Source organism: Haemaphysalis longicornis, unplaced genomic scaffold (genome assembly GCF_048455015.1).
Source record: "Haemaphysalis longicornis isolate Haplotype H1 unplaced genomic scaffold, Haemaphysalis longicornis Haplotype H1 scaffold_1, whole genome shotgun sequence".
Classification (NCBI taxonomy): Eukaryota; Metazoa; Arthropoda; class Arachnida; order Ixodida; family Ixodidae; genus Haemaphysalis; species Haemaphysalis longicornis.
Window position 1 is genome coordinate 250958558 of NW_027526203.1, and position 24638 is coordinate 250983195.

At 49.1% G+C, this 24638-nt stretch overlaps 1 protein-coding gene across 1 annotated transcript in view; it reads right to left on the reverse strand.

The window, feature by feature from the left end:
* Nucleotides 1-4155: 4155 nt before the first annotated feature.
* LOC144158586 (uncharacterized) overlaps nt 4156-24638 on the reverse strand; it is a 184425-nt gene continuing 163942 nt past the window's right edge. Inside the window, exon 62 of the mRNA XM_077689573.1 lies at nt 4156-4655. Within this exon, the coding sequence (XP_077545699.1) occupies nt 4518-4655 (138 nt within the window). The 3' untranslated portion in view covers nt 4156-4517. The remainder of the gene's footprint in view (nt 4656-24638) is intronic.

Sequence of the window (24638 nt, forward strand, 5' to 3'; positions counted from 1 at the left end):
TATTTCTGTTTTTGTGTGTGTGTGTTTATCCGTTCACCGTATTTCCGGCACTGACTACTTTTGTTTCACGTTATAGCATGTCACAGCAGTGTTAATTTATCTGTTCATGTTATTGTATCGTGCCTTCTTTTTGTATTTTTTGTTGCCCACTCCCCTCTGTAATGCGACTGCGCTTGAGGGCGAAATAAATGAAATGAAATGAAATATACGAACCAAAAGCTACATTACACGCCGATGTTGTAAGAAGGCGTCCGTATACTTATTACCTACTGTTACAACTGCATACACTGTAATAAGATACTGTTACTGTTTGTTAATTTATGCACTGTACATCGGATTTCGTTTCCTGAGTGCACATACATACGTTTTAGTTGTTATATTTTCTGATGTAATTTTTATTACTTCGTTCACTAAGAAAGCCACCGTACCAAGTCCCTTATTTCAAAGTTTGGAATAGTCAGCTTCTCTTTCCTTTAAAGTAACCTCTCAAATAAAAATATGTCTCGCTCTCTTGAACGTATCTTTAAATCCACCCGTAGATCCGAAACGCGGGGCTTCTAATATTTACGCATGATAATTTCGGTCGGTTCTTTTGGCTTTAAACGATGTATGTCGCATCCCCGAATAGCCTCCAACTCTCTTCTAAACCCAATATATTTTTGCCTTTATTTTCATTTATAAAAGTTTTGCGCAACTGAGTAATAGTGCCTTGGTAATGTCTTAGCACTGTCTTATTAATGTCTTAGGAATGTCAAAGTCTTGACTGAATGCTCATCATGACGTACAAAAATTTAGCAAAGTTTCGCGGTATACATTTCCCTGTTTACAGGTAATTTTAGGTGCTGAATGTGAGCGCGTAATTTTAAAATAGGTGAGGGGATTGTTTTACATGCTGAAAGTGCACAATGTTTTCAAAAAGAACTTCGAAATATATTAATGTACCCGAAGAAGTTATCTGACTTATTTGCTTGGTGTTGAGTTGAAGTAAATTTTTATGTGGAGTTGAGAATCAGCGGCAGTTGAGGCGAGGCATGTAGTCTTCAGTCGATCTTGAGCTTAGCTTACCTAAATGAACATCAACCTGAATTGTAAGGTTGCTTTTGAGAAGAGGTCAAGAAAATTGATCTGAGTTTGAGATTAGGTCAAAGCTAGTGAGTTCACTTAATTACCCAGCCCATTCAAAAACTAATTGCCGGCGCTACCTGCAAAGTCGGCTGGGGAATCTGGTAGCTGCAGTTTTTGTTCTGTCTGAGGAAAGTAGTCGCAAAGGCTGCTTTCACTACCCGAGTATCGTATCACTACATAGCTAAGAAAGATCGGGCAAGCCATTCTACGTAGCTTCCATTATCCGGAGAACAATTTTAACCGAGCTTTGTTAAATCTCAGTCTAGTGTTCGTTGCTCCTCTTCGTCGTGTTTTAAAGAATGGCCACGTTTCTTCTTCAATATTGATTTGGTTGATTCATTATGAGGTTTAAAGCACCGACGCTACACAGACGATGAGGCGGGCCGTAGTGGAGGGCTGCGGATTAATTTTGACCACCGGGGGATCCTTAACGTGCGCCGAAATCTCGAACACACGGGCGTTCTTGCTTTTCGCCTCCATCAGAAAAGCGGCCGCCGCGTCCGGGAATGGAACCCGCGTCCTTGGGCTCAGCAGTCTTTTTCTTTTTTTTTTAATATTCTGTCATACAGAGCGCTAAAACGGGCAACAATACGAAAAGCTCGCCGCACATTGAAAATTATGCAGGTTTTACATACGAACGCACGCAGTGGCAGAATAAGCACAATATTTGCTTTATTGCTGAAAATTTCGTATCAACCAATAGCGGCTACGTTTACAGGGGCCATGCGGACAAAACACAAGCTTTTATAACGTGAAAAACTAGATTTCGGTTTCTCGCTCAACTCAGTTCGACTCCCAGGAAGATGTTTTTTGATCGGGTAAAAATAAAAAATATATAAAAAAGCTTTCACATTTCGCGTAACACGACATAAACAGTGTCTATATAGGGGAATACTAAAACAGAGCTATCAGAGCTATAGCGCCGTGTCATCTTTCTTCCTTTGCCTGTGTCTTGTGAGTCCTTTCACAAAGAAGATGAATAGCTACCACCAGTGCCTTACCCACACGTTAGCGTTCAAGTGGTACGGTCAAGCGGAACTAGAGGTACCACTATAATAGCACAGCCAGGCTTCTTGGCGATGATTGATTGATTGTGGGGTTTAACGCGCCCACGCAACGCAGGCGATGAGGCGTGCCGTAGTGGAGGGCTCCGGATTAATTTTGACCACCTGGGGATCTTTATCGTGCGCCGAAATTTCGTACGCACGGGCGTTTTTGCTTTTCACCTCCACCAGAAAAGCGGCCGCCGCGGCCGGGAATCGAACCCGCGACCTCGTGCTCAGAAGCGCAACGCCTTAGCCACTGAGCCACCTCGGCGAATTTCTTGGCGATGACCTGGTCAGCGACTGCCGGCTACTCGAACGACTACTGGCGGCTTTTCAAGAGTCCAGCGAGTAAGTGGCTGGCGAGTCGGCGCTGCCTCACATTTTTTTGGCGCCTTTATAAGTGACTAACTATATTATATCACAGAGGTACTGAGGTTATTTTTATTATAATTACTGACTAATTCGTTGAACTATAACGATATCGAGAAGCAGGTTGAATGTAACGTTGCCTTCGCAGAAACGCGATAAGGAAACAGGATGTTGCTACTAAAGTTTGTGACAATCGAAACGCAAACGCTGGCAAACAACCGAGCGTGAACACGTGCCATGGTCGCAGGAAAGAACAAGGCAATACGATTTCAAAGCTCCCGGGAAGCGCGGATGTCAGAAAGAGGAATTCCGGCTATGTACTGCGACTTTATGCATAATATAAAGAAGGGCTGTTTCAAGCTTCCTATGCAACAGCTGTCCCCGTTTCCGGAACCGACCACAAACAAGGCTATCAAAGGCTGTACAAAAAAAAAAAAAAAAACGAATGAAGCGGGGAAAAAATCCGGAAGGAAAACCACGAAGCTTCTGATGCATCAGTTTTGTGTACGTCGTTTGGCGAAGGCACGCGTGAACTTCGGAAGTGCATCTGCATATCCCAATAGGGGTTGCACCATGAGAGCGAAGAACGCACGTGCGCGGAAAAGGGGTGTGCCTAGAAGACATCGTGCGGTGGGTCGACCCTTTATAGAAAAGAAAGGCTCCTCACAACATTATTGTACAACAGCTTATTGTCTTACCACTTTCGCCGAGATGACAAAATGCATCTAAACGATATGAAGTTACGACCGATCGAATGAAGGGGAAAACTGGGACTAAGAGAACACGTGCATGCTTTCCCGCACCTATAGAAGGCGTTCGCTTGTTGGGCGTTCGCCAAAGCGAACTCTTTTGTCTGGAATTCTCAAAACGTCACGCATTTTCAGAAAGCAATAACTTTAGTCATTTGTTGAAAAATTGGTCTTTCCTGTCTATTTAACCGTTTTTGTCCAAATAAAGCGCAACATGAGCACCAAAGATTGGTTACTTTTGCATAAACTTCAAGGTCACACAATTAGCAGCTTTTTCGGCTTTTGTTCCACGACCAGCAAGGCCTTGTTTAATCAGAAATAAGTAGTGAACGTTTGCATTTCTCATTCCCCTTTCCCCGTTACCATTTCATATTTTTTTGACGTAAAAGAGGGTGTCACAAGAGCCAGCCCAGAGCCCACCTGCGAGAAAACCGAACCAGTGTGATGCTGCCACGTGGGAGAACGTGTTGAAAATACCCCCTCAAGCTGCCAGCACGGCGGTGAGTAAACTTGACTGCGGAAACGGTTGCACTGAAAAAAAAAAAAAAACTGTACACCACGAGGGAACAGGACGGAAGAACTCAGAACAAGCGCTTGTCCTGCGTTCTTCTTCCATCCTGTTCCCTCGTGCGCATAACAATAATGTTCCGCAACTGTAACCAACTAGCCCACATCGACGCTCTGACGTTCAACAAATTTTCTTTCTCTCTTGCTCTCTCTTACTTTTTGCGTATTATGTTACGCATGAGGTATGTTATACATAGGACAAGAAACATCTAGATTACACGAACGACTACTAGGAAACAATATGATAAGCATACGCAACTGTGCACTCTTGCCGCGAGTCCCACGTAAATACGAGGGCGCTGACGGACAAATCGTGGCTTCGAGCTAGGTAACCATGATATTTTTTATATAATATGCCCTCCTGTGGAATAGCATGAAACTGAGTTCACTGTCAGATGACAGCCGTTCAAGACCATCGGAGAGTGCTCTTGTGCTGCAGTCGGCAAGCAATGGCCATAATGGTGGCAACGCCGAGAATCATGGTGGGGGTGATTATGGTGGTAAAGGGGTAGCCAAGCCTAATGATGTAAATTCTGCCGTGAAAATTACAAAGGCATAAATTCCCCCTCCTAATTTTTCCCGCTCATGTCTGATGGCAGCACGATTTCTATAATTATAGAGGAGACATGTTACTAACGAAGGAATACAATACGCTCTTTATTCATTGAAAACAAACAGGCCCAATCTCGAATCCGAAGGACTGCTGTTCGCCGCCGAAGTCGGATGGCTCGAAGTCTACAATTGGCAGTGTGGCCGGCTGCTTCGTCTTGAACACAAACACCGTCTTACCGTCTCGGTACTGGAATAAAGAAGAAAAAGACACAGAAAATGTATTGTTTTCCTCTAGTGCTGGTGTCACATGGTCACTTCATCTCGCGGCGTTTTTGTAACACAGCCAGTTGGCATAGTGTCTCCAAGCTGTATAACATTGACAAATGGCTAGGCATCCTACCTTGTGGTTTTACTGTGTCCCACACGGGAAAGTCTAAGCAAAGGAAGCTTTCCGCTTTAGCAAAGGACTAAACAAACAATGCTCGGTATGGTGCACAGCCGAGTTAAAAAGCGCCGTGAAGCCGAATGGGGAACGATGTGGGGGGTACAGGGAATTGTTGGGGAATGACATAATTTTGGCTCTTATATCGCTCCGAGTTAAACGGTTCAGTGCAGGTTCACTTCCAGAAGAAAAGAAAAATACCATTCATAACGGTTAGAATCATTACACTCGTGCGCAAAGCAAAATTATTCATAAAATTCTAGAAATGCCTTCTTTAATTCTCATGAAATTCTACAAGAACAAAAAACAGCTGCAACGATTAGTAAAAATGCAGTCCGACGAGCGTGGGAACTTACGGGGATATTCCCTGCATATATTGTGAATTTAGGTTGTAATCGCAATGAAAATTGCTCTAGTATCTGCTGTCCTCGCTGCAAATGATGTCCAGAGATAGCGGTTATGCTGCCCTTGCTACGTAATGCCCTTCTCCTCCCTTCCATTCACCTTCTCCACCCTCCGCCATCTGTCCGCGTGCCGCTTCCCTTCTACCTCCCTCCCCCCCCCCCCTTCCGTGGCACCACCCCGTCCGCTGCACCGGCTGCACTCGTACTTCGCTCTCTCTTTCCTCCTCCCCTACCCCTCCTGTATCCCACGCTCTTTCCTATCTTTCCTCCTTACCCCTTACCTCCTCTCACCATTTACCTCCCTTATTCGTCCCAACACTTTCTACCCGTTTCCTCCTCTCCTGCTTTCCTTGTCTTTCCCTCTCCCTCCCATCGCCTCCCCGTGCCCTCTTTGTACTCAGCTCTCGCCCTGTCACCTTGGTAACGATCCATCCGTGGGAGCACGCGACTGGGTCCGTCTGTGTGTACGTCAGTGGGTACGTCACCGGAGGGTGATTGGCGGGCCAGTATTGTGGTTAACGGGTTACAGGTCGTCGACCCACCCGCTGGTCGAGTGACCCTGTGGTGACTATGGGTAGGTCACTAGTAATCCGCCATCCGCCAGTGACCCGATAATGAGTCACTCCCTGATTGGCCACCTCTGGTTCATAGCAATGACCCCCAAACGAGCAGACGCACCAGCAACATCTCAAATTCCGGTAGCAGACAGGCGGACTAAAATTTTCGCGTTCACCTAGGCAAAGAAAGAGATTATTATCCTTAAAAGGACCATGAAAATAATGTACAACCTGAAAGAAATCGCTCATCATTTTATTAAAATTTCATTTTATTTTGGAAGATAATTTCAAATAACTAACCTTTGGAAACTAAACTCTATTTTAGTTGTTTTTACTAAACAAACATAAGAAATCAAAACTTTCGACTATTGAGCTACAGGTAGTTAGCATTGACTTCGATTAATATTGTTCAATGTAGAGTTTTTAGTACGTTAACTCCGGATCACAGCCAAAATTATCAGACGGAAACAATAATACCACCACGATCGTACAGCCGCATCTTTTGGAGGTGCCTTTTCGGTAGCCGCCAATTGCACAATCAAGTTCCTGTGACGTCATAAGAACTGGGCGAGAAAGTGATTGGCGAGTCTCCCCGTTTTCTCAATATACTGATTGACCGATGCAAAGTTCCTATTAAAATTGTTGTCATTGTTATTGGGAGAAAGTAGTCTTTAACGAAACTTGTATTTTGTCTTTATGGTTTATATAAAACAATGGTGCAAATCGATATGGCGATTGAAAAGTGTATGAATAATATGAGCATAACCAAAAAGCGCCTTGTGCAAGATGAGCTCGGTAGCGTACGAGACGTTCAGCCTCATAAGTTTAACTTGAGCGCTATAACACTCGTTCTACGCTGGGCTTTGTTTTCACTGATGTTCTTCAAAAACAGCGGTTTTTTATAACGCTTCGGTTGCGACTGGGTTCGCTCAGAAATAGCTTTTTCGTTCTAGTTATCGTTCCAGTAACATTAGAGCACGGTTGACACGTTGTAAGTACTTTATCAAAAGAAGCGAGATAGCGAACTCCCTGGTGCACACTCTTTTCATCGCGCTCAAATTTGCACTCGGTACACGAAAAGCGATCACGCTTCTGATGCCCCTTTCCCTTATAGAGCGCTTGAACGTCGTTATCAACGCATCGTGCTTTCGTCGGCATTTGGAGCACAGCTCCAGAACTCCGCGTTCAGCGCGTCCACCCTACTCATGCAGGTTGACCGTCCGCGTGTACTTGAGGCAAAAAATAAAAAGTAAAAGAAAAAAAAATTCCCCCGCATTTCCCCGAGGGGGAGAATGTGAAAGTGCGAATGCACGGTTGTCGGCCCGCTTGCGGCGCTTGCGCTCGGCCCCCGCAGCCCACCGCCTCGCCGCCTTCTCTTCCATCTCTTCCATCGGGTTTGTAGTATCACGTGTACACCACGCAGTTATCAAGCCACTATAACGCCGCTGAGTCGCCAACGCACGCCGCTGACGACGTAGTTTGAATGCGTTAAAGATATAAGGCGCGTCACTAACGCTGATATCACGTCGCGTCCGTGGCTTGGTCGGTAGAGCGTCGCGCTGCGGCCGCAAAGTCCGCGGATCGAAACCTGGCGCCGGATGCTGTTTCTTTATAGAGGAGCACTGCGGACGCCGACGCCGCCGACGCCGGCGGTGGATGGTTTGGGGTCGCTTATAAAGTGCATTCGCACTTAAAAGTTTCGAAAGGCAAGTTACGCTTGTGAATACGAAGGTAAGCAACCTTGCTTCTTTGGAGCGCCGTGTAGTGCCTAAGCTTGTGCGGAAGCAGAAGGCGCGAATCACGCAGGTTTCTACTGTAAAATAAGTCCTTGTAGGGCGAGTTCACCTTCACTGATGTCTAGCATTCTGGTTTCGTACTTGCTTCATTCACGCGAGCCTTAACTCGAAACCTGCATGTAACGAGAAATTGCGAGATTTCGTCAACTTCTTTATATCCAGGTTTAACTGTACTAACGGTATTTGCTGCCTGTCGCTGTTTTCGTTGCCCACTAGTATAGCCATTTTGTGGCCTTCATTCTCATTCCAACCTATTTTTCCACCTACTCAGCTATGCGCTCCCTAAACACGCCATTTTACGGCGCGCACAAGCGCTGATGGGGCGTTCCAGACGCTATGTGACGGCCACGTCCACCACCACTTCGACTTAACGTCGCCCTAGCAACGGGGTCGGCAGCCATGCGAACGCCGCGCCCCCACAGCAAATCTCGCCGCCGGCTCAGCTGACGTCAATTCTCTCCACATGTGCTCTTTCGTTCTATATTCTTCGGTTGCCGTCTGCCCGCGGATCGAGAGCGCAAATTATACCCGGCGTGCCCCATTATTGCCGACGTGCCCCCACACAATGAAAAAAATCGCAGTACGTGCCCGCGCAAACTCACGAGTGGATGATATGCGCAAGTATTGCAGGGAGTAAGCGGCTTCTTCTAGTTCATCAGGGCCATTAAAAACGCGGAAATCAGGCTTCCACGCGTGATGGAATAAAGTTAAAGCATTCTGCGATGTCCAAACCTGCGTGGCCTCCGATACCGATGCCCGCAGCAGCAAGATATTGGTTGCCAAGCGAACTGACATATGGGGCGATACATGTGAGCAACGTATCTACCGCATCCAGAAGGAACCGCGGAAATACGAACGTGATTTGATATGATAAACACTGGTGCCTCTCGGCAGAAGAGACAAGTGCGTGTGTAAGAATTACCGACAAAGAAATAAAACAAAATAAATGAAACATTTCAATAAACAAAATTCCAGACAAGTCTACCTTCAAATACTTTTCCATACGCTAAAAAGCCAGCTCGCGCCACAGCTAGCGCTAGCGGTAGTTAGACACGCGCTGCGAACTTCTACTCTAACGATCTGAGTAAATGCTTTTGCATTTACAAATCTGGGCTGGCCGGTATGCAAACGTGAATTCATTCGATCACGAACAAAAGCTACGCCACCTCGGCGTTTACTTGCGGCGTTTTATATATCTAATGCCAAGATATGAAACATCAATTATTTGCCAGTATTCGCGAAAAAAAGAACAGTGCAAAAAAAAAAAAAAACAGAACTACCAACATATTGTTAAAAACCAACAAGAAGGGGGGGGGGGGGGGGGGCTTGATGGGGAAGCCCCAAGTTAACGTTAGTGCCCCACAAGCTTCCCTCTCAGCTGGTATTCCCACCTCAAATGTCCTCCTCTCCATTTTCTTACTTTCAACACCTCCCTTTCATCACCGCTGGCGTTTTCTAAAAAAATTGGCTCCAATTCACGCTGTGAAGGTGGTTGGAAAGCAAAGCTTTAAACGACACCCACAACAATTGCCCATGCGACGTCACTTGAATTTACGCACGGGGCTCTACAAAGAGTGAAACCAGAGATTCTGCCAGCCGTTACCTGGAATTCATGGGGGCGGCGCCCCGAACGCAGCAGCAGCGTCGGCCACGGCCGGGCTAGAGCGGCGGACGCTACCGCTGTAGCCCGGCCGTGAGTAGGGAGAAAGAAAACGGAGAGGAGCGTCTTTCGAAGGGTGAGACAGCGGAACCTAGCCATCCTGATGTGCTAGCTTGGGGCTACACCAGCGCGCGACACAAGCGCAGACACCGAAACAATTCGGCATATGAGTGTGGTGATTTCTATTTATACCGATTTAAACTAGTTAGTTTAGTAAGTTTGAGAATTGCGAGAAAGCTGAGGGAACTTTTATAATCGCTATTTAACAGAATCAGTTGCTAAGTAGCAACTAAGTAGATTGCTAGCTAGCTCGTACTTTCGCCTTTTCTAATACCTTTTAAAACACAACCGAATTGGTATTCAACAATTTAGAAAACGGAATCCCATACGTGGCAAGCCGTGCGCAAAAGGTAGCGTTTCTCTAATGGCCAGATGTTTGTATGTGATTTGTACATCTTGTTTTCCCGCCCTGCAAACCAATCGACCACTTAAGCCGTACGACCACTTAATTCCGTCGGGTGCGGGTTACCCTGGAGGTGCTGTCGAACAAGTTAATCAAGCCGTGCGAGCGCCGTGCGCAATGGACGAAAGGCTGCGTCAAAACAGGCCCAAAACAACCGCCGCTAAAGCAGACGACAAAGCCGTTCCGCCGACACCGCCGCCGGCAAGCAGGCACTTCCGCGCGGGGAACGCTGGGTAAATTCGCCGCGCCGTCTATAGTGTGCTCCGTAAGTGAACCCCCCCCCCCCCCCCCCCCCCCCCCCGCCTGTGCTCCCTGCCGCCGCCTCTGCCGCGTTGGGAGTCTGTTGTCCCGCACGCCGCGAAAGAACCCTTGGCTGGTAGAGATAGGAAGCTTTGCTTTAATACTTCCATCGCTTCTGCCAAGCCAGAGAAAAAAACTCAGCCAAACTTCTTCCGCAGCAGCGTCCAGAAAAGAAAACCGACGCAAATACTTGTCTACATGAATTGTGACCAATGTCAGTAACCAAAAATGTTTTCTTTGGAAGCAGCACGTGTAGCTGCGCAGCTGCACCCTTGTATACATCAAGGGCCTTGCCGTATGATTCGCCGTCCGAGAACGGAAATTAATCCATATGATTCCTGTCAGGAAACCAGCCTAGCTCTATGTCTACTCTATGTGCATTCATAGTACCCAGAATTACCTTTTGTGAGTCAGAACACCGGAAGAGCGCGGCTACTCATTTGACTTTTCCACTGGAAAAACATTGCCACAGGATGTGAAATCTAAAACGGAAAGCAAGTCTAAATAGGTCACAAGAGGGAACAAATCCAGCTGCATGTCATATTGGTCAACGTTTTCACGGGAAGACAGCCTTCATCAATTTATATAAGCAGGTACCGAATACGCAGCAGCACCGTCCTTATTGCCAGCGGAAAAGCAACACCATGGGGCTGCATTGACCAAGAAAAGAATTAGTTTCCACAAAACAGATGAGCGTGAAGACCACAAGGGATACAAATGTTGGCGTACCACCGGGATCTTTTCTTGGTCTATTTTTTGTTGAGTTTATAGCAGTTATCTTCCAGAATACCTGAAGTTTTCAACTTGTGTACTGTATGGCGATAGCACCGCTGCCTCATCCACTGGAAATAAATTAGAATCTCTTATAAACCTAATGTTGATGGCACGGTAATAAGTTTGAGTAGGGACAACGGGTTGGCCATAAATGCATCGAAGTCGAGCATTATAATCTGTAGATCTAAACACAAAATGATTTCGAGAAACTCTATCATTGATCTTTATGGTTATGCAATTCCTGCTTCAGACCACAGGGACCGGGCAACTAAACGGGTGGCGCCACCCCTCGGCGCTCCCCTAGTTAATGGACTGTGTCGGCGCATTGGAGTTTGCCGCCCTTTTCGTTTTTATCGTGTTTTTTTCGACACTTGTAATGTTTACTTGCTGCTGTGAACGGATATGTTCGGTGAAACGAAGTCTGCGCAGGCGTATTGTGTTGTGGCGGCACTAACACTTAGGGACACTCGTCGAACGTTTCTAACGTTGGGTACGCAAGCCACATTGGTATGGGCGGACCTCCCCTTTGCGGCCCTATACGCCTTGCTCCACCCACACTGAGTAGGAATAAAAGTATCAGAATTGGCATTCATTTTTACCAGTTTCTAATTTTGGGCATTTCATGCGGCCAAGCAACGCCTGCGCCTTGAGGCGCGCGCCGTAGTGGAGGGCTCAGGATTAATTTTGGCTACCTTTCAACTCAATTACCGCGTCATTGACCTTTGAGCTGCCGGCCATTCTTTGTTCTGTTTATGGGCCACGGGCGCCCACTTTTTGATCTACCGAGTAAACTAGTGCTTCCGCGTTAAAAACTGTAGCCGCCGGAAGCGGCATGCCATTCGTCTCAAGTTCGGTTGTGGTGGCGGATAAGCATTTCATTTGAGTTTGAGGGGAAGGGGAAGTGGTGAGCCTCCCATGTCTTGGATGTCGCCATCCCCCGTCGATTCCAGTGCTCGTGTCGCCAGGGCGAGTTGTCGCGCCGGTGCCGAGATGATACGCACTGCTCAGGGCTGTGGGAGTGAAGGGGGTTGGGTTAAGTGGGCAGGAGAAGACTATAGGCGGTAGGTGCACAGGAACGCCACACACTTGGCAGTTATGGGGTAAAAAGGATGGAGAGATGTGTGAGAGAATGGTGGGGTTATATAAAATCTCTGAATGCGGCGATAGACGTGGGGTAAGGGCTGGGCGGGGAGGAGGTCTCACGTTGGGGGACCCGCCGCGGTGGCTCACTGGCTAAGGCGGTACGCTGCTGAGCACGAGGCGCGGGTTCGATTTCCAGCCGCGGCGAAAAGGAGAAAAGCAAAAACGGCGAAAAGCAAAAACGCCCGTGCTTAAGAGATTTCGGCGCACGTTAACGATCCCAGGTGGTCAAATTATTCCGGAGTCCTCAACTACGTCTCGCCTCATCACCTGCGTTGCGTCGGCGCGTTAAACCCTACAATCAATCAAACTCACGTTGAGGACTTTTTTAACAGCGGAAACTTTTTAAGCTTGAGGTTGGTCCGATGGTGTGCACAGAAAAATAAACCAAGAAAAAAGACGCACGCGGCGCCTCCTGGCGAGGAGGGCGAGCGCGAAAGCAGCGCGCGTCAGATAAAAGTGGAGGGCACGCGCTAACCTCCCGGCCTAGCCTTCCAGCAGGGCTCAACTTCAGTCATAACCAGCTTCCAACAGCGTCGAGAGCTAGTCTCGCAGCTGGGCTCAACTCTATACCATATCGGCTGCATCGTCGACACACGGCGCCTCGTGGCTCCTCTCCGAGCCCTTCGTTTTTACTCGGCGGCGCAAAACATGGGTCGGCAGAAGAAGTGTGGAACTCCCGAGAAAGAAGAAGCCCAGCGCGAACGTTGTTGTGTCGCTGCTCGAGATCTTGTAAAATCCAGCTAAACTTGGCCTCACCCCTCAACAATCAACCTAGCCTAGCAAGAACATCGCAAAACCTAACAAAGCTTTGCAAGCCTATAGCAAAACCTAGTAAAATTTAGCAAAACCCGAAGAAGCTAGGTCGACCCCCAGCTGTGCTGTTTCTCCATCCTTGCACCACTAGTGCAAGCTGCGCCAATTTGCTTTTTCTACCCCGCACCTCCTTCCGGAACGGCGAAGTTCACCTTCGGGCTAGTACGTTCCGTGCGTATAACTCACAGAAGAAATTGGAAACAACAAACATCAGTGCACGTATACTCTATCGTTCTCTAGTGGAATCAGCCAATGATAGCCGGTGATCCATTTCTTTCACGTCATATTGGAACCCGGAAAGAATAAAATAAAGAAATTTGGGAAAGCATTAGGGCATCTCGGAACGATGAGTGTGGTAGCGTGCAAGCGGTAACTGAAGGTATAGATAAAAAAAATGGCAGCATCTCCACTCCGTGGATGATGGCGAGTGTTCGGAGTACGGGGCCTCGAAATGACACCCAAGTTGGGCCCCGAGTGACATCCGATTTGCACCGCGACCGTCATTCTATTTGAGCCGTGGGTTGCCCCTTGATTATTCCCTAAATGAAACTGCAACTCACGGCTCAAATCAAATTTTGCTTGATTTTCGCTTGAAGGTGGTGTGCGCACGGATGGACGCGGACGGACATTGAGAGGTCCTAAGGCACGCCGCACCGTTACTGGCGAGAGAGTAAGCCGTTTGACGCTCGGTTACTAACTAACGGCCGTAGCCGTGTTACAAATGCCTTGACCATAACACAGGAGTTCTGTGATGTCACGGGCAGTTCAGTTAATTACAAGAAGTGTGTCGGCCTCTGTCATGGAGATTGGCTGCAATTTCCACGAATTTTCAAGGGTGTCACGTGGTCATCAGAACCAACGTCTTATCTAGGGGTACCGCTGCAGCATTACCGTGATAACACAACTTACTGGTGTTAAAAGGCACAGGAAATACGAGAACGGAGAGGGAACTGGGGGGCGGGGGGGGGGTCGTAATCTGTCCATCTTTGCTCGTGTCACAATCTGTAATGTTTTTCTAGTGGCCAAGATTTGGTATGTTATGCAGGCTTTGTATTGTTCCCGTTTGAATATTCAGAAGTTTCACCGCATTTTTGCGGTGTTTGTTTGGAATTCAACGTTCGAGAGAACTAGTCGTAGCAACCTTTTTTTTAGAAAACTCAAAGGGAGAGGGCTAGCTTTGCCCCATCTCTTTTTAAGACGGGTTGTGTCACGTTTTTTTTTCTTTTTGCGGGACCAGTCTAACCCGTTTTTGCGAACTTTTATCCAGTTTTCTTTGGGTGATGCTTTGCCTGACTTTCTGGTTACTTTTGTGGCTCGTTACAGAGTCAGTCATTTTTTGAAGAAAGTGGTTTTTTCTTATCGGTTTCTCACGGCACGCTTTTCGCGTGATTTTCTTTCTTCTGTGACACGCAAAAAATTGATGGGGGATTTGATCGAATGTTTATTTCCCGAACCCTTGTATCGCTCTGTTTACAATGCGGGCCCAGGTCAGGATGTCTTGCAGAGAGTTAAGAAAACGCCAGTGCCGGGGGGAATTAAGACTTTCTTTTTTAAGATGCACCCAGAAACTCTTCCGGTTATGACGTGGATGGCGTCCAAGGAGCTCTTGTTGCCGTGGGGTGCGGTCTGTTTGCTCTGCAGGAAACCGGAGAGTATTGAACACATATTCCTGGACTGCTGGGACGCTGTATTTTTTTGGGATGTCCTGCAGCGCACCTTAAAAAAAGAACTGCCTTTCACGCCCCATGGAATTCGATACCTCGCTTTAGGTCCAGATGTTTTGCCCTATGACCTGTCCTTCCTCCTGGGCCTACTACATGCTATATGGAGGAGCCGTATGGATGTACGTAATGCAGATGTAAATGCTGGTTCTGTATGTTGTGATTTTGTAGAAAGCATATGTAAATTACGCGAGGTGTTCCATAGAGCAGGCTATGATGAAGAAATATTGTCGCTAATGGATGACTTGGCTGTCATAAAAGTACATTTCTTTTAACTGCTCGCTCAAAGCGATGCAGTCCCCCTTTTGCTTTTCTTTTTCTCTCTCGTTTTATCAGTCACTGTGGCTGGTATTGTTGTATATGTGTTGTTTTGTCCTTTTTGGCGATAAAGAAAAAAAAAACGGCCGTAGCCCACCGGGTAAGATGACTGACACTAACTCTCTCTGGTCTACCATACACAGGCTCGAATCCTCCCCGTGCCTATGTGATTTTTTTTTCGATTGTAAATGCTATGCGCACGGACGCAGACGGACATTGTGCGGTCCTAAGGTACTCCGCACCTAAAATAATGGCGCAAGAAGATGCTTAACTGGCCTAAATCTTTGGATTCCTCAATCAGCGCCATTCCAGGTAAACGCGAATGTTTTTGCGTATCTTGATTTTAGTGTTGACGAAATATTGTAGCCCTTGAAGGAATTAAAAAAAATGCTCCATTAGCCCCTTTACATAAACAATAACTTGGTAAAAGATGGAGATTCAAGACTGGCAAGGCAATGGTTCTAGTGCTAAGGAAACGCATCTTGTCTAAGCGTAACTTCGAACTTTGCCGCGCTAGTCAAGCATGATGGTCTACCAATCATAGCTTCATCAATGAAAAAGAACATGCTGGGAAAATAAACAGCACGTCAAGTGGCAATGACAAAGTGACACAAAATTGTTGCCGTCTTCCACGGGAACTGAAGCTTTACTGTCTCGAATGACCGGAGATGGCTTAGGCCCACTTTAGCCTCACCACACCGAGCATTCACGCGTCCCCCATCCCGTCGCCCTGCTCGAAGTAGTACGGCCTCTGAGAGCCAGTCTCGTTGAAGGCACGACGCGGAACCAGGCCTAGCATCTGCGCGAGGCTCCCGTGATTTCGGCCGGTCAGTCCGGAGTTGCCGTGCGTGGAGCTGTTGCTGTTGTCGAAGCTCCCATTGGCCATGGGCGTCCGCTTTATGTCCTCAACCGCAGGTCCGAAGTCGACAAAGAGCGGGGTACGGGGTTTCAGAGCAAAGTTAACGCCCACGATGACACAAACCAGTACCAGGAAGGTGCCGCTGAGGGCAAGCGTGATGCCGATTTCCCGAGGACTTCGAGTCAGCGGCAGCTTCAGGCGTGGTTTGTCCGGGACCAGATGCGCGCGCGACGACGACAGGCTGCTTAGCATGTTGACGGTGTTTGTCTTTCGTCGCGGCAGCGGAAAGCCTCCTCGGGCGAGCAGACCGGGAAAGCCTACGGCACGTCAGTCAAGCTGTCTCCGGGTGGCAGGCCGCAGAAACCTCGCTGGGCTGTTCTTCCATGCGTTGAGGCGCACACTTGAACGCTTAGCGAAAGACCGATGACAGCCCGAGCGTTAATGGAGGCCTTTGTTGCCGGCGCTGTCGGGCCCACACCACGAGCGGCCTCCAGGCTCGTGCAATAAAATGTTGATGATAATAACCATCACCCTTTCTTGGGCACATACCTTCTTGGGGGATGGGCAACTACTTTTAGAAAATGGACGCCAGAATGCGCTTTTTCTTTGCAGCGTCAAACTCGAAGGTTTTCGGGATATGCGTTACAGTGCTCTGATATGCGAGGGTCTGTTTTAGGTAAATACTGTACAAAGGTTCAGCCCCAGGGAAGCAGCCATTTCATTTGCACCAATGACCGCGTCCTCATGTCCCGCGTTATTAGATACATTATTACCTCGTTAACTCGAACTCGCATATCTCGAAAAATCGGCTAATCGAAATTTTCCGCTGCACCGAACCATTTCCTATAGATCCCATGTATTTTTTGCCCTTTATCTCGAAGCATTTTTGGGCCAAACTGCGGATATCTCGAAATATTGACTGAGAGGGGAACGGAAATTTCGCTCCCGCGGACCGTTTCACGAGATTCGCGTGATGCTGCCCTGCCTTAGTCCCTCGATTTTTTCTCGTTTAGCCGGAAGAAGAAGACGGAGATGTACCGCTGAGCCCCATTCGATCATCTGTCTCTGCTTTAATGGATGTTTAGTGCGATTTTTCTGTGGAAACCAAGCAACAACTGTCATCAATGTGCAGCTAAGAAGTTCGCGCATCGATAGACACCAGAATGTTCGCTGTTGACCAACGAGTGCCCAAGTACTGGCCTAAAACCCCGGACTACACCGGCTGGCGCGGTAAGCCTAACGCCGCTGCCGCTATGGCGGCCGCCGATCAATCTTCGCTCGCCAACCCGCCAGCGCCGTGTGCAAACGCAATGGATTATGGCGAAAAGAGCGGTAGGACAATCTATCATCCCGGAACATGGAAAACTCTGCTCAGGCAACGCTGCGTCGAAGCCACACCGCCCCAACTGCCGTTGCTTGCCTCCAACTCCCCTGTGCACCAAGTAAGTGAGCCACTGGCACCCCCTCGCAAGGTTTCTGCTTCCCAACTACACGAAACCGACTATAACGTCGTCTATCGACCTCGCGATGGCCTGAGACTTGCCACATAGAGCGATCGGCAACTAACCCACGGGCTTCAGCAGGATAGCAACATCCCACAAAACATCTTTTACCAGCAAGTCACGCTACAAATCCAGGCCACACAGAACCTTATGGTGGCTAGCACCCCTACGCCTGCCTCCGCGGCCGCCCTTAGCGAGATTACCAACATTCAACTCGGCATTGCTACATATGCGCTCACGCCTTACTTGAAGCCTTTCCCTGGCACTGTTCGTGGTGTAATCACTGGCCTGGACCCAGGCACAACTACTCAGCAGCTACCGGACATCATCGCCTCCCCGCGTCACAGAATCATCCATGCCCGAGTCTCGTCTACGACAGCATTACTCCCCTTACAAGGGCCACACATCCCTTTCTACGTCAATCTTTATGGTCTGCAAACCAGATGTCGGCCATACCGCCACTCTATACAGCGCTGCGCGATCTGCAGGTATGTGGGTCACCGCCGTGACGTATGCCCAAACCCTGATGTGCGCATCTGCCCCCAGTGTCACGAACGCGATCCGAGCGACAATCAGTAATGCGTTCCGAAATGCGAATTGTGTGGCCTGGAACACCCAACGGCAAGCAAGGAGTGTCGAAACTCGGGCCTCCTCCACCCCCCTTACGAGTGCGTGAACGACTTGCCAAACTACCATCCAGCGCACATATCACCCAACCGCAACCCACCCCCTCAAATACAGTCGCCGCCGCTTCGCACCCTCCACCACCACCACTAGCGAAGCCATGGAGTCATGTTGCTAGCCAGCACTTAACCCTACCAACTGACTTTCCTCCCTTGCCCCCTCTTACGCAGCCCGACCTCGACAGTCAAGCCATGATCACCGCACTTCGAGAAGAAAATGCCCAGCTCAGGCAACTATTGACAGCCCAGGCAGAACGCACCGCCAACCTTGAAAAGCGTTTAGAACTGCTGCTCAGCAAAACCGCATCCACCCCCCAAAACACCCCTCCACCAGCCGCCCTTTCTTTTACCAACGCTACGCCACCCCCAAACCCCTTCACATCGCCGGACATCGCTCGCCTTGAAAGCCTCATCCGTGATATCAGCCAAGTCCTCTCAGAACGCATAGCTGCCCTTGAAAACCAGTCAGATCTCCACGCCTTACTAGAGCCGAAACGCCGCATCCCGCGGAAGCACCAAGCACCAACAGCCAGCCCCACAGCAATGGACGAATCTGACAACGAGCACTTCTCCCCAGAACACCCACCGCAGTAAGTGCCACGCTCCCTCGCACCTTTCTCTCTGGCAATGAAACTGCAGATCATATCGCAACAAGCAGCATGTACTCAATCAATATTTTCTACCCAACCCTCCCACTCTCATTGCGCTTCAAGAAACGGACACAGAAAACCTCCGCCTGCAAGGATACTCCATATTTGTCTCCGGCTCTGCCTCTCGAACGGCCATATTAGTGCAATTGCACCAGCTTGCCCAAATTCACACCATTCCCACTGATTTAGACTATGTGCTCGTGAAACTCCTCCCGGACACTCGCCAGCTTAACACTTTTGTTCTGAACATCTACAGTCCTCCCTCTCAACTGCTCCCCACGTTACTCCCACTCATTCACATCGTGCGGCAACGCACCAAAGACCATGCACTGGTAATTGTAGGAGATTTTAATGCCCACCACACCACCTGGGCTTACCCCAAAGAAAGCAAGAAGGGCACGCATGTTTACGAAGCCATACGGCAAAACAACCTGCACCTATGTAATGCTCCCGGCACACGGCACAATCACCCGTATTGGCAACAGCGTATCTCGTGACTCTTCCGCGGACTTGACTGTGACTTATAATGCTACAGACCCAATTTGGACATGCCTCCCAGACACATTAGGGAGTGATCACCACAGCATCAGCATGCAGCTGCCTGACACAAAAGCTACAAAAGCTCGTCTGGGCACTGCACGCATAACGGATTGGACACAATTTCGTCATGACACCCTGCCCAATCTATTCATGACATCGAAGAATGGTCAGCTGCCATCCTGGACACAGCACGGAAGTGCACAAAGGAAATCCCGCTGACTCCTGACACCCCGGTGGTAGATGCCCACCTCGATCATTTTTGGGCTACCCGCCGTGGTCTAATCAAGTGATGAAAATCTCGAAGGACCAATCGGCGACTCCGCATTCGGATTGCTAAGTTGACCAAGGAGGCTGCGGATTATGCCCAGCATCTTAGCCAGCAAAATTGGGCTCAATTTTGTACAAATCTCCAAGGAACGCTAGGCATGCGACGAACTTGGCATCTCCTCAGATCTCTAATGGGCAACAACGAAACAAAAACAGCAGTGGCCCACCAACTGCGCCACCTCATACAAAACTATCCCGGCGCGGAACAAGAACTTCTAGCGGAGCTAAAGAAACCATGGGCACGACCAGACGGGGGCTCGTCCCTGCCCCATGCTCCTTACACAGGGCCCCGAAACGCTGACCTTGATGCGCCCTTCACCCTTCCAGAAATTGAGGCAGTCATGCTGAACCTCACCCGCAATACCACACCTGGTAAAGACCGCATCCAGAACAAATACTTGCGCAATCTCGATACCGCCGCCCGTAAAGCTTTATTAGAATACATAAACAAACAATGGAATGCGGGTACTCTACCACAACTCGGGCGGCACGCGGATCCCAAAGCCTAAAAAACCATTGACTCCAGGAAACCTTCGCCCCATCTCACTGACATCGTGTGCTGGGAAACTGTACGAACATTTAGTGCATAACCGCTTGGTAGCACACATCGAGGATAATGATCTGTTCCCAATGACCATGTTTGGCTTTTGACCCCATCTGTCCACGCAAGATATTTTAATTCAGCTTACGTCGGACATTACTGATCGCCTCACGTTATCCCACAAGTGCTGCATACCCACTCTGGACATCAAGGGTGCTTTCGATAACGTTTCACACTCGGCAATACTTGCAGGACTCGCATCTCTCGAATGTGGAGAGCGCATGTATGACTACGTCAAGGCCTTCTTAACGGACCGTACTGAGACAATTGGTATTGGATATCTTCGATCGTCCGCTTTCACGATTCAAGAGAAAGGTACTCCGCAAGGCTCGGTCATCTCGCTACTGTTATTAAATATCGCCATGAAGGACCTCCCACCGAAATTGCAGTCAATTCCCCACATTAAACACGCGCTATATGCAGATGACCTTCCCGTCTGGGTGCCTACTGGCTCCATTGGAGAGCAGCAAGGTGCCTTGCAGCAAGCAATTACCGCTACTTTTTACTACCTCCAGACACGAGGTCTCCAGTGCGCACCCGAAAAATCGGCTTTGCTGACGCTCCACTTCCAGCCTTCTCACAAATCTGATCGAGGTATACCTGAACCTCAACTGGCCATTGCAGCGCAGCCTGTCCACAACGTCCTGCAACTGCGGGCGTTGGGTCTTAAAATACTCCAAAACGGCTCTGGGCTGCACACAATTTCCCCTCTACATAAAATCCTGTCGCAACTGATGCACCGTCCGCAACGCATCTCCCACCGCCATCGAGGCCTTAAAGAGCACGATACCCTAAAGTTAGGGCAAGCTTTGCTTATCAGCCGCCTTACCTACGGAACCCCATACCTCGCTCTCAAAACAACAGAAAAGGCTCGACTCAATCATGATTCGGCAAGCGTACAAAACTGCGCTTGGCCTCCCCACTGCCACTGCGACCCAAAAACTACTTGCTTTGAGAGTCCACAACACGTGGGAAGAGCTGCAAGAAGCCCATCATTCAACTCAATTACGGCGCCTGCAATTGACTCCCATAGGTCGACAAGTGCTTAAAGCATTAGGACTCCGCCCGATACCCCCGAGGGAACAACAAAAACGCATCCCTCTAGCCCTGCGAGATTGCATCCGAGTGGCCCCAATCCCTCGAAATATGCACGCCAATTACCACATTGGCCACCGGGCTTCTCGGGCTCGAGCCCTTAATTTACGGCGCGATACGGGAACGACCCCAGCGCCCTGTACACCGATGCTACCCCCACCCTGCGCGCGCCGGCCATGTAGCCTGTGGCGTTACACATACTGGCCAATGCATCCATGCCGCTACTACTACAGACACCTCAATCGATGTCGCTGAAGAAATAGTCATTGCCCTGGCCGCCACTTCCCGCCCTGAACCAGTTACTATCCTAACCGATTCGCAGACAGCCTGCCGAAACTACCAGATTGGCCGCATTTCATTATCAGCCCTACTCATCCTCCAAACTGCTCGACAACCCCTGATATCTGCATCGTCTGGGCTCCTGGACACGCCGCCGTCCCCGGCAATGCAGCGGCTCATGCCGCGGCTCGCGATTTGATACACCGGGCCATTGCGACGGTGGCCAATGTCTACCCCCTCAAGATCAACCCCACCCACTGAGCGGCTACACAGAGCTTCTCTGCCATTACAAGCAAACTCGCCGCAGCCTCCCACCACGACACTGGCGCCTCTCCACAGAGGAAGTTACAACTTGGCGGCGACTCCAGACAAATACCTACCCACATCCCACCCGCCTCCACCTCATCTTCCCCACCCAACAACCTTCCCTCTGCGCTTACTGTCCCCAGCCTGGCACTCTCTACCACATCATATGGGTGTGACAATGAACTCCAGACTTGCCCCCACTTCCCAACCCCACCTTCGAGCAGTGGAGGGCTTCCCTGGCCAGCCCGGACCCGGATACCCAGCTTAAGCTGGTGACCCGAGCACGGACGGCCAGCCGAAGTCAAGGCATCCCGGACTAGGGACGCCTTCCACGGGGCGAGGCCCACGCATCAGCCTCTGCTGGATAAATAAAAATATTTTATTCTCTCTCTCTCTTGTTTAGCCGCGCCTAACACAAAGCGAATGTTTCCTCCAAACGTAAATTCTGAGCCTGGAGGCAATAGAACTTCGCCAAGCAACCCTGTGGCACGTCATGTGACGGTAGAGACATGCCCAGAGGTACAGTGTGCTGGAAGATAGAGGTGTGTCGTGCGGGGAAAAACCCAATGGAGAGCAGAGGCTCATGCAATGCGTCAAGCAGCTAGAGGACTCCTTACAAGGCCCGAGTGCGACCGCAAAGGAGACCAGCATTACGCAGTTCTAATCTGCTAAGTAAAATTGCCGTGCCAGAAAATCCAGCGTGTGAACGTCTCTTGTATGTTTTTTTTTCTCTTTCAAACCCTAATAAAAAGCAAGAGTGGAAGCTGCTGTTAAAGAGCTGGTAAAAAGTAGCGCCTTTTTTTGCAAACGCGATATTTCATGGCAATTCAAGCAACTTTGCTTATCTCGAAAATCCGCTTACCTCGAAATATTTCTCTGTTTTTACTACTTCGAGTTAACGGGGTATTACTGTATAATGATATTGCAGGCTGAGGCGCTAGCTGACTGATTGATTGGTTATGAGGTTTAACGCGCCGACGCTACACAGGCGATGAGGCGCTGATGTTTCTCTAGCCTTGCATTACTACTGCAAACTGCGCCAATTTTTTTTCTGCCCCGCACCTCCTTCCGGCCGGGCGAAGTTCTCGTTACGTTCCCATAACTGACAAAAGAAATTGGAAACAAGAAACATCAGTGCAGGTATTCTCTATCGTGCTCTAGTGGAATCAGCCACCTACCGCCGGTGATTCATTTCTTTCAGGTCATTTTGGTACCCGGAAAGAATAATATAAAGAAATTTAGCAAAGCATTAGGGCGTCTGGAACCGATGAGGACCGCAAGGTGCAAGCTGTAAGTGAAGGTATCGATAAAAATAATATGCTCCTATAATGGCACAAGAAGATGCTGCGCTGGACAAAATCTGTGGATTCCTCAACCAGCGCCACTCAAGGTAAACAAGAATGTTTTTGAGTATCTTGATTGTAGTCCTGACAAAATATTGTAGCGTTTGAAGGATTTCATTAGCCCCTTTAAATAAAGAATAACTTGGTAAAAGATCCAGATTTGAGACAGACAACGCAGTGGTTTTAGTGATTATGAAGCGCATCTTGTCTAAAGAGTAACTTCCAACTTTGCCGCGCTAGTCAAGCATGATGGTCTGTCTACCAATCATAACTTCACCATTGAAAAAGAACATGCTGGGAAAATAAACAGCACGTCCTCAGGCATAGACAAAGTGACACACAATTGTTGCGGTCTTATACGGGAAATGAAGCTTTACTGTCTCGAACGACCGGAGATGGCTCAGGCCCACTGCAGCCTCATCACACTGAGCATTCACGCGTTATCCGTCCAGTCGCCCTGCTCGAAGTAGTACGGCCTCTGAGAGCCAGTCTCGTTGAAGGCACGACGCGGAACCAGGCCCAGCATCTGCGCGATGCTCCCGTGATTTCGGCCAGTCAGTCCGGAGTTGCCATTCACAGAACGGTTGGTGTCGACGCTTGCATTGGCCAGGGGCGTCCGCTTTATGTCCTCGACCGCAGGTCCGAAGTCCAGGAGGAGCGGTGTACGGTGCTTGAGAGCGAACTTAAGGCCGACCGAGACGCAAACCAGAACCAGGAAAGTGCCGGTGAGAGTAAGTATGGTGACGATTTTGTGTGGGCTTCGAGTCAGCAGCAGGTTCAGGCGTGCTTTTCCCGGAAGCAGCTGCGCGCGCGACGACAACAGGCTGCTTGACGGTGTTCGTCTTGCGCCCCAGCAGCGGAAGGCCTCTTCGCGCGAGAAGACCGGGAATGCCTACGGGACGACAGTCAGGCTGTTTCCGGGCGGCAGGCCACAGAAACCTCGCTGGGCTTTTCTTCAATGCGTTGAGGCGCACATTTGAACGGTTAGCGGAAGACCGTTGACAGCCCGAGCGGTAATAGAGGGCTTTTGTTGCCAGCGCTGTGGGGCCACACCACGAGCGGCCTCCAGGCTCGTTCCATAAAATGTTGATGATAATAAACATTGCCTTTTTTTTTGCACATACCACTTTGGGGGATGGGCAACTAGTTTTAGGAAATGGACGCCAGAGTGCGGTTTTCCTTCGCAGTGTCAAACTCGAAGGTTTCCGGGATGTGCGTTACAGTCCTCTGATATGCTAGTCTAAGTAGCCGAAGGGCCTGTTTTAGGTTATTACCGTACAGAGGTTCAGGCCCAGGGAAGAAGTCATTTCATTTGCAGCAATGACCACGTCCGCATGTCCCGCGTTATTTGGAGGGAGCGATGTTGTTCCTTTCGCTTTGTGGCGTATACGTATAATGAAATTGCAGGCTGAGGCGCTAGCTGACTGATTTATTGGCTATGAGGTTTAACGCGCCGACGCTACAAAGGCGATGAGTCGCTGTTGTTTCTACAGCCTTGCACTACTAGTGCAAACTGCGCCAATTTTTGTTTCCTGCCCCGCACCTCCTTCTTAGCCGGCGAAGTTCACCTTCGGGCTAGCACGTTCCGTGGGTATAACTCACAGAAGAAGTTGGAAACAACAAACATCAGTTCCCGTATACTCTATCGTTCTCT